General features: G+C 40.8%; 2 protein-coding genes across 2 annotated transcripts; one reads left to right on the top strand and one right to left on the bottom strand.

Moving 5' to 3' along the window:
• Positions 1-401: 401 nt before the first annotated feature.
• On the bottom strand, positions 402-3,371 carry parp16 (poly (ADP-ribose) polymerase family, member 16). Its single transcript, XM_037255161.1, has 7 exons — positions 3,281-3,371; positions 2,342-2,538; positions 2,088-2,225; positions 1,803-2,009; positions 1,509-1,680; positions 1,291-1,435; positions 402-974 (listed from the first exon to the last, which is right to left on the bottom strand). Exons 2-7 carry the CDS (start codon positions 2,528-2,530, stop codon positions 839-841), a joined length of 987 nt encoding a protein of 328 aa, XP_037111056.1. The 5' UTR covers positions 2,531-2,538; positions 3,281-3,371; the 3' UTR covers positions 402-838.
• Positions 3,372-4,133: 762 nt separating this feature from the next.
• Positions 4,134-8,620, top strand: scamp5a (secretory carrier membrane protein 5a). The gene is made up of 7 exons (XM_037255162.1): positions 4,134-4,300; positions 4,967-5,042; positions 5,129-5,248; positions 5,880-6,036; positions 6,106-6,207; positions 6,294-6,411; positions 6,473-8,620. Exons 2-7 carry the CDS (start codon positions 5,036-5,038, stop codon positions 6,659-6,661), a joined length of 693 nt encoding a protein of 230 aa, XP_037111057.1. The 5' UTR covers positions 4,134-4,300; positions 4,967-5,035; the 3' UTR covers positions 6,662-8,620.
• Positions 8,621-8,925: the final 305 nt, after the last annotated feature.

Here is an 8,925-nt window from a genome sequence, read left to right as displayed (position 1 = left end):
AGATACAATATATTTGGAGGTGCAAGACAATCTCATTCATGGCTTTAAGAGAATTCAAATATAATTTTTCTAAGCCTAAAAACCACGAGATTCTAGCATTGAAAATATATCAGTCCAATACGACAAAAGGAAAACGGGTAAGATGTATTAACTCAATTGCTGATATTAGCTAATTTAGCATTCAGTCAAAGTTAGGAAGCTAGCTAGCTATTAACAATAGCTAAATGACCTTTTTAAGGAGTTGAATCATTTTTAACCAGTATCATTAGTTTCCTGTGATTTGTTCATATTTTGATCAATTTCCTGTTGGAAATCATTAAACAGTTAATGCATTTCAGGGCCAAACTTTCTTTATCATAAAACCTTTAATAAATGCACAAGCTATGTTTTAAGTTGCAGTTTAACTTTCTCAATTGTCACACAAGTGAAAAACATTGCATAAAAAAACTTAACTGTGTCCTCTGGAATCATGACCTTTTCTTCTAAGTGCAACTTGACAGCCAGTGTGTGGACTCAGGTTTTGAATAGTCTGGCCGCTTGACCTTATTGTCAGCCCTGAGTGCGCACACATCACATTGGGGAAAGAAATTGTGGGCGAGATTATTATTTTTTGACAACATATGGATTGGGGTTAAACAGCATGCTACATGGTCTCAGTTTAAGCTCCTTTTTTTTTTTATTTATGTACTGTCACAGAGTATGTTTTTACCTTCAGAAGAAAATGCCTGTTGCAGGAAAACAAAAAGTATCAAAATGTGCAGTCAAGGTGCCAATGGGCGTCTTGTTACAGTGCTGAAGGCACAGCGGATAAAAACCGAGTCAGTATTAGTGCGGTGGGTCAGCTGAAGCGTCTGTTCCAAAAGGATGTGAACGTGTTGGAGTTGAACGTGCCGATAAATATGAGCAGCAGAAGATAAAGACTCATCATGACGGCAAAGTGGTGTCTGAGGAACCACGAGGTGTTGCGGGAATGTCTGTGATGAGGGGGGGAAAACAGACTGTCAAACTCTTTATCAAATTATCCTCTAAATAAAAGTAATCACTTGAATCAATTTCACACTAATATAAATGACACATTTTAAATTATAACACGTTAAGTCTAACTTTTTATTTTAACATGCAGAGTTTTACGTAATAACTTGAAATTCCACGTTGCGCTGAGTTTCATGTTCTAATGTGCTGTTTTACAATTGTGTGGTAAGTTTCCCATTCTGGAGTACCCAATCAAGTTTGATTATACCCTGTAGTTAATTTTAGATTATTTGCGACATTTAGTGTGTAGCTTCTTACCTGGACATGTGTTTCCTCTGAGAGTAAACAAGCAGGTACTTAACACGCAAAAGCTGATTGTTTGTGACCACAAAGTACTTCTCCGGCACATCCCCTGCCTCGCTGTTCTTGGCCCTCGAGCGCTGACGGTCAACAATTTCTGAGTCTGACACAGGCGAGATGAGAGCATTGATGTCACACAGATGCAATTTGCAACTCACAGCGTGACGGCAACGCACCTTTCCTTTTCACCTGGCACTTGACGTCCGGGTGATCGATGACTTCACATAAGGCGATGCAGCTGAGCAGCGGCCCCAGTAGGCTTTCCCGCCAACCGCTGCTGTGGGGGCTATAGAGGACAGCCATGCTGAGGTCACTGGTGAGGTAGGTCCCCTCGCCATACACCGAGTTCTGTACGTGACAAGTGGAGGTAAAAGTTTTAAAATGCTTTTCTAACAAAACAATGAAATCTTTTTTCAAGTCTGAGTCAGCAAAAGCCAAGCGGAAGTGCCCCGCACAAAGTCCTCACTGACCTTGTTGAGGTGGCAATGTAGCCCGTTGTGAATGATAGAGTGAAAGTTCTCCAGGCGACTCCCGTGAAAGGCGTAGAAGACATCCCTGCCCTCTCTCATCCGTTCAAAGCGCGCGTTCAATTGGTCGCAGTACTCCAGCTCAAACAGGAATTCCGGCGCAGGGGCAGAAACACCGGCGCTTTGTGTCAAGGCACAAAGTTTGGCGAACTGGTTGCCAAACGGATAAACTTGAGTATGTGGTTGCGAAAATTGCCACGTGTGGCGTTTGCAGAAAATGTGTTGTACCTCGTCCCTTTGTAGTGTCTTGACAGCAAAGCTCTTGGAAGAGAGGATCCAGTGTGCAAGGGCCACATGGTGCTCTCCCTCTCCTGGCTGCAGTCGTACTAACTCTCTCACACCTGGAAAGGAGTTCACATCTGCCAACTAGACACACAACATGGAAAGAAAGATAGCTGTGAGGCATGGCACACTTTAGTATTCCTATTGAAGCATGTTTGGTGGATGCGGAAGGAAGGCGAAACAAATCGTGGACGTCTTACCAATGCATCAAAGTCTTTAATGTCGTCGTATACATAGCGAGGAGGGAAGGGGCGAAGCAAAGAATCCTTCTTGTAGTTCTGGGCAGCAGCAACAAACAGGCTGCAGCGAAGATCGGCCGCCACAGGATCTCTGAGCAGACAGGAACACACCAGCTCTCGGATAACCTCAGGTGGGAGCGGCGGCTGCATTCCCGGCACTGCAAATAGAAGAAATGCAATTGAGAGTTAACAGAATGGCAACATGGGATTGAACCGAGTGACGTGATGCACTTATGAAAGGAAACCTGCCCGCTTTTATGTGACGATTTTGACTGCGAGTCCTTGAAAATATCATTTCTATCCTTTGTACGCTTTCATGTAATGTTTCCATGTTTCATACTTATTGCGGATTGACAATAAAAGCAAACTATATCTAGCACAACTCACGAGTGAAATTTCAGGATGAACCTAAAATGCACTTTTACTGTTCATTTTAATTTAACCATCCCAAAACTTTTGAATGCACATGTTCAGTGTTTCAATACTTTAAACACAACTATTCTATCTATTTGTATTGTCAGTTTGTTCTTTGTAAGACATTCTGAAAGCTATTTTCAATGGCTGTTTCTTCCTGCAACACGACAGAGAACAGCTTCCAGCTGTTGACCACATTGTAGTTTGACAGCAAACAATACATTGCGTTTGTATACGTGATCACAAATACAAGTTTAGGAGCATAAGCATAGGTTTGGAAGAAATCACTGTCATGAGTGAAACGTGTAGCTTTAGCTGCTCATGCTAACAGCTAATGCTAGCTGTCACTAATTGTCGAGATGCAAATACACTGCCGAGTAAATAACATCTATCGCCTCAAGACGTATGTCATATTAATACACTCGAGTGACATTCGGACCTATTTCCTCTAAAATATAAAAGTTGAATGTTTTCAAGCGGCCTTACCTCAAGTTTGCGTAACTCATTACAGGCAACTGGGAAAAGCTGACATCAGCCAATGGCACTGTGGCGTTCAATGACTTCCGGGGGGGAAAAAAAAGTCTTATGACGCAATGAATCGTGGCGCTCGCTCAAGTAATCATATGAAGGGCTATGTTGAGAATTAGGCCACATAAACATAAATGTTTCCTTATCTTCTTGCTTGTAACGATAACTGAATCTTTAATTGGTACAGAAATTACATAATTCTCTTCTCAAGGACAATTTTTCGTAAAAATATACAGTGGCCACGTATATTTTTATTTTATAATTTCACAGCTGTATGCTTTTTCATGTTTATAATGTGGTCAATTTTTAATCTGGTATCAAAAATTCACCACAATACGTTCAATTAAATATATTTTTTAGTAAATTGGAAGTAGTAAATAAGGTTGAAAAAAGATAGTAAAAAACAAAACAAATTTCTCTTACCCTAAAAACAAACAATTCAACTTTCTCCGACCAAGATGAGGGGATGATTACACATTCAAACTTCATTTGGGATAGAGCAGTTTGTCAAATGTTCAATTTACGAAGAAATCCACACGTACGCTGGACAGCGCATTCTTTTTCTTTTTTTCTTTTTTTTGCTGTTTGGCGAGCTGGTCTGCAGATAGCGCTTGGAAATAAGGTTACGTCACAGGGCAAGCAGCCAATCGAGTTTGAATGTGTAATCATCCCCCAAACTGTTGCTGATTAATCAGTACCGCTTGCTTAGGTGATTGGTCGATTCGGGCCAGCAGCAAATCCAGTGTTTTTGTTGCACCCTTGTCTTGTCCAGGCGTGCAAAAACCGTGAGCGAGTAAAAAAAAAAAAAAAAGATCACACATCACGTGATTGCCTCTTCCTCCCAAACCCATAATTCGTTGCCAACGGTACGTTTCTCTGGTGGATGCGTCCGTTTTGAAGCGTGCATTTGGATCAAGATTCATTTATAAAATGCATTTTAAACAAAGCGCGGGATTCTAGGAACTCAATAAACGCAAGGTAAGGCTCATTATGCACATTTTTCTATTCATTCACTCGAAAAGCATTCGAATCCAACCGGGTTCCGTAGCCTTGCTGTCCCGGGGAAGAAGCGCGGATGCACCGGTGACGTGACGCGCAGGGTGAAGGACAGCGCTTTTCCATCGCCCGGCATCGAGATGCACGGTTTCCCACTGCAGTATCCCCAATCGACAGAAAAACACATTTGGAATAGATTCGGGATCACAATGTACATAAGCAACCCATAGAAGATTAGGTTCGGTTTTGCAGACACAGCTTTCATATTCGAAGGCGGAATGATGTCCTTCATGGCATCCACCATGCTGTGCACCAACATGTCCTCCATCAACCGCCACAATACTATCGCGTTTTTATTGTATATGAGTATTGTGCAATATATGAGGGTCCGGTTGGCTTATATGTATCACAATTGTTCCACAAGGCCACGTTGATCGGAGCTGTTATCTGTATTGCACAGCTTTCAAATGGGCCTACTAGTCGTTCATTCATTCGCCCTCACAAATAACAAGAAAAGGGACTTTATGGATGAATGCACTGGTATGATCGGGTAGAGCCTGTCGCCTTTTTGTATGGGGGTGGAAAATCTGTCACAAGAAGGCCAGTACACGTCATGTTCTCAATTTCTCTGCCCCCTCCCTTTTTTAGCACTTTTGTTTTTACGACAGCTGATCTTCAAGCTATTTGCAAGCAGAGGAAAAAAGCACAGCTCTCATCATGGCAGGTATGCTAAAATACCTTCAAGTATATAATATAATGTTACCTTTTTGCAATGTAGACTACTCCTCACACGGGTTTTTGCAATCCTAGAGAACAACTTCCCCCCCTTGCCTCGATTCATCCCCCTCAAGCCGTGCTTTTACCAAGATTTCAATGAGATCCCTGACCAGCGTCGCACCATGTGCAAGCGGCTGTATTACTTGTGGATCTGTGAGTAGTGACATTTTTGTTGTGTGTGTGTGTATCATAAGCTGTTCTACCCAAACAGCTGTTTTACCCAAAACATGGTCCAGGATACCTGCAAGACCAGAGTGACTGCTCTCATTGTCATTTGCCATCCAGTTAATTTACGTAAATATTGATTGAAGCATAGTTAATTTATATTTTACAAGCATACATCTCTCCAATAAAATACAATTGGGATTACTATTCAATTCAATATGATTTTTTTAGTTTTCAAATTTGACATACTGCCCAGGTTTGAAGCTTTTTTACATTATTACAGACTACTGAGTGTTATTCAGAATTCACAAAGCCACTTTTCGTGTTTGTGTCCAAATTGTATATTTCGTTCTAATGTCTTACTGTCTTCTCTGTGACTCCAGTGACATATTCTTCGTGTGTTTTAACATACTTGACGATTCTGATTTTACCACGTAGGCCTGCTGTTTAACAACAAAATGTAAGTGTAGTGGAAAAGTAGACGTTGCTAAAGTAGAAGCACTCTAGTTGTAAATAAATTATAGAGCCAGTCTTCTTTAAATTAGTATGCTGAATTGTGGGGAGATGAGATTCAATAAAGTTAAAAAAAAGGACTTAAATATATTTATTTTTGTGACAGTGAATAGTGCCACACTGGCTGTTAATCTGATTGGCTGTCTGGCGTGGATGTGTGGGGGAGGCGGAGCCACCAATTTCGGCATGGCTTTCCTGTGGCTCATCCTCTTCACCCCTTGCTCGTACGTGTGCTGGTTCAGGCCCATCTACAAGGCCTTCAAGTAAGTCCACTTCCACACATGGAAAAAGGGCCTTGTTTTTCACGTACAAATGTTCCCACCCCAACTCAGGACGGACAGCTCGTTCAACTTCATGGCGTTCTTCTTCGTCTTCATGGCCCAGGTTGTGATCAGTATTATCCAGACAGTTGGGATTCCGGGTTGGGGAGTATGGTAAGCGTTTCACATCGGTTTTGCTATCTTATAGGTTATATTAAAAAAATAAACGATATGAACAATGTCTATGTTGTGTCGATCAGTGGCTGGCTAGCTACCATCACGTTCTTCAGCACCAACATCGGCTCAGCTGTGGTGATGTTAATCCCTACGATCATGTTTACTGCTGTGGCGGTGCTCTCCTTCATCGCCCTCACAAAGGTTACTCACGGTAGAAAATTCCTCCTCCGTTTTTGCTCCTTTAACATGTTGTGTCGTTCAGGTGCATAATTTCTACCGCGGCAGCGGTGGCAGTCTGGGGAAAGCCCAGGAGGAGTGGGCCACCGGGGCCTGGAAGAACCCCCACGTCCAGCAGGCGGCTCAGCAGGCTGCAATGGGGGCTGCCCAGGGAGCCGTGCAGCAGAACCAGTACTCGGCAGCGCCCACCTATAACTATGATGAGCCCATGTAGGACAGGGAAAGGGACCGGGTTCTTCTCTAGAAGAGATACAAAAAGGGATGAATTCAGAACACAACTCATAATTAGGTGCCCTTCGTTAGATATCACTTCACAAGATGAGAAGAAAAATAATGTAGGGACAAGTGTTAGGTGCAAATGTACTGTACATTTATTGAACATTATGTGAATAAGTTACTTTTTGTATCAGTGAGGGAGGACACAGTCTTTGTGTCACATCTTTACAGCATCAACACTGGCATATATGTGTCTGAAACACCTGTAACATCTAGCTTGTGTCCTTTTTTTTTTTTTTTTTAAATCCCCAAAAAGCAAAACAAGTGCCACTGCATTGATAAAATGGGCTTAGCATAGCAAGAGATGAGATCACACCAGAAAGTTCATGTGTACACATTCTTACACCAAATTGTGTAGAATCACAATGTGTCAGTCTTACGCTAAGCCGTAAAAAATGATGCCGATATTGGTACTGCTTTGGGTTTTAACCAATTTTGTAGCTTCCTTATGCTAAGCTAAGGTTGCTAAGCTAGCTATATTCTTTCAGGCTACTATTGAAATGTTAACAATTAGTAACGTCACACTATTAATGCCTAAGGCTCCATTATGCTGGAATGTCAAATACGTTTCAACATCTTAATATTGGTGAGTGAGTTGGAATAGTTTGCACCTGTCTTTTCATTAGTTAGGCAAAGGATGGCTGTTTCTTTTTAAATTCCTACTCCGTGTCATCATACCATATTGGGTTTCCTTAATTGGCATAATTCACTATAGGAACATACTGGTTGTGTAAAAGCACAAACCATTTGCTGGAAGCGCCCCTTTACGGCAGATCTTTGGACTTTGAGCCTACATTACCACTCGAACACGTGTGCCGTAAAAACGGCTGGCGAGCCGTAGTTGACTGGATAAACATTCCAAATCTGTCTTGAATCTGGAAGTTAGAAATACAATGTGAATAGTCGATGTTGTTGGTTGGTCATAGCAGTGTGTGATCAGTTTACCCTCTCTGACAAATTCTCTTTTTTGTAAATGCTTAAAAAAAAAAAGGCCTCCTTTTTTCTCCAAGCTCTGGATGTCATTGTCATTTTGTGGCTGTCTCTGTTATTCCACGAGTAGGTGTACTATAATATTTATTGAAGAAAATACAATATGGATCTCAATGAGGTGAAAGTGGAAACTGTCAGCGGAGGTCAAAGATTTAAACGTCTTCAAGTTTCCCGCGATGGTTATTGCCTGTGATCGCAGATTTGAAGGAAATGTAAAAAAAAATAATTAACTGACTGTTTGTTATTTCCAAAATGTGACTTGTCTTGTCTGATTGTGATGATGTGGTATTCTCTATATGCAATTTGTTTAATCTTTTAGTTATTTTATTTGTTGATGTTTGGATGAGTTTCAAGCACATGTTCATTGCTCTGTTCGCCCCCCACCCTTTTTTTTTATATATATAAAATTTTAAGTATGTTATGTTTTGACACAGGTGCTCAGTATAAACCAAACTGTCGAGCAATTTGAGTAAAGCAATAGCCAAATGGTTTGACTTGTACAATTAGACGAGCTCCTCAGTTTGGACTTTCAATGAAGAATGGGACTGCTCTCAAAATGAAAACCACTAGTGTAATTTCAGTGTTTATGTTAGTTATTTGCCAACTGGATAACTTTATTTCTCCGTGCTGTATTGGAGCTTCCCAAAAAGCCATTTCCTCCAACGTTTCCATGTGTACCGTTTGCTGTTGGATATGTATAATCATGTACTATAGCTTAAATAAGTATGAATATAAAATAACTCGTGGAAGTGCGTAAGTGAACATTGATAAAAGAATATTCAATTAAACTGGATTTAAGAAGGCTGCGTCTAACCCTAACCCATGAGAGAGATACGCAAATAATGTTTTTGTGTATTTTGTATTATTTGATCCTACCATAATAGATATTAAACAGTTATTGCTGCAATTTTCAGTTGGAATATATTTTCTATGCACACAAATTTACCTATCTTCCAATGCATGCTCTGTTCATTAAATTGCATGTTTGAAAATATTCAGGGCTTTTTGGATTTCTCGAATACAAAGCATCTTCAAGGAACCTTGGTCAGAAAGATGGAGCAACTTTCATGAATATTTTATTTTATGACACTAAGTATTTTACAGCCTGAAATACACAATGGTATCTTATGTTAAACACCTATGTTTTTATTTATTTTTAGGGCTCGTGTTACTGCCTGACCCCTGAACGATCTGCGACGCGCATGCGCAAAA

The sequence above is a fragment of the Syngnathus acus genome, chromosome 6 (genome assembly GCF_901709675.1).
Source record: "Syngnathus acus chromosome 6, fSynAcu1.2, whole genome shotgun sequence".
Lineage (NCBI taxonomy): Eukaryota > Metazoa > Chordata > Actinopteri > Syngnathiformes > Syngnathidae > Syngnathus > Syngnathus acus.
Note: the sequence above shows the minus strand (reverse complement) of the source record. Positions and strands in the feature narration are given on the sequence as shown.

What these genes read in the sequence shown, in the direction of transcription:
- scamp5a (XM_037255162.1), top strand. An exon ending in CCCATCTACAAGGCCTTCAA is followed by an intron (nt 6,037 to 6,105) that starts GTAAGTCCACTT and finishes ACCCCAACTCAG; the next exon opens with GACGGACAGCTCGTTCAACT. An exon ending in ATTCCGGGTTGGGGAGTATG is followed by an intron (nt 6,208 to 6,293) that starts GTAAGCGTTTCA and finishes TGTGTCGATCAG; the next exon opens with TGGCTGGCTAGCTACCATCA.
- parp16 (XM_037255161.1), bottom strand. Translation starts at nt 2,530, where the DNA reads ATGCAGCCGCCGCTCCCACCTGAGGTTATCCGAGAGCTGGTGTGTTCC. An exon ending in TTAAAGACTTTGATGCATTG is followed by an intron (nt 2,226 to 2,341) that starts GTAAGACGTCCA and finishes TTGTGTGTCTAG; the next exon opens with TTGGCAGATGTGAACTCCTT. An exon ending in AGACACTACAAAGGGACGAG is followed by an intron (nt 2,010 to 2,087) that starts GTACAACACATT and finishes TTTGGCAACCAG; the next exon opens with TTCGCCAAACTTTGTGCCTT.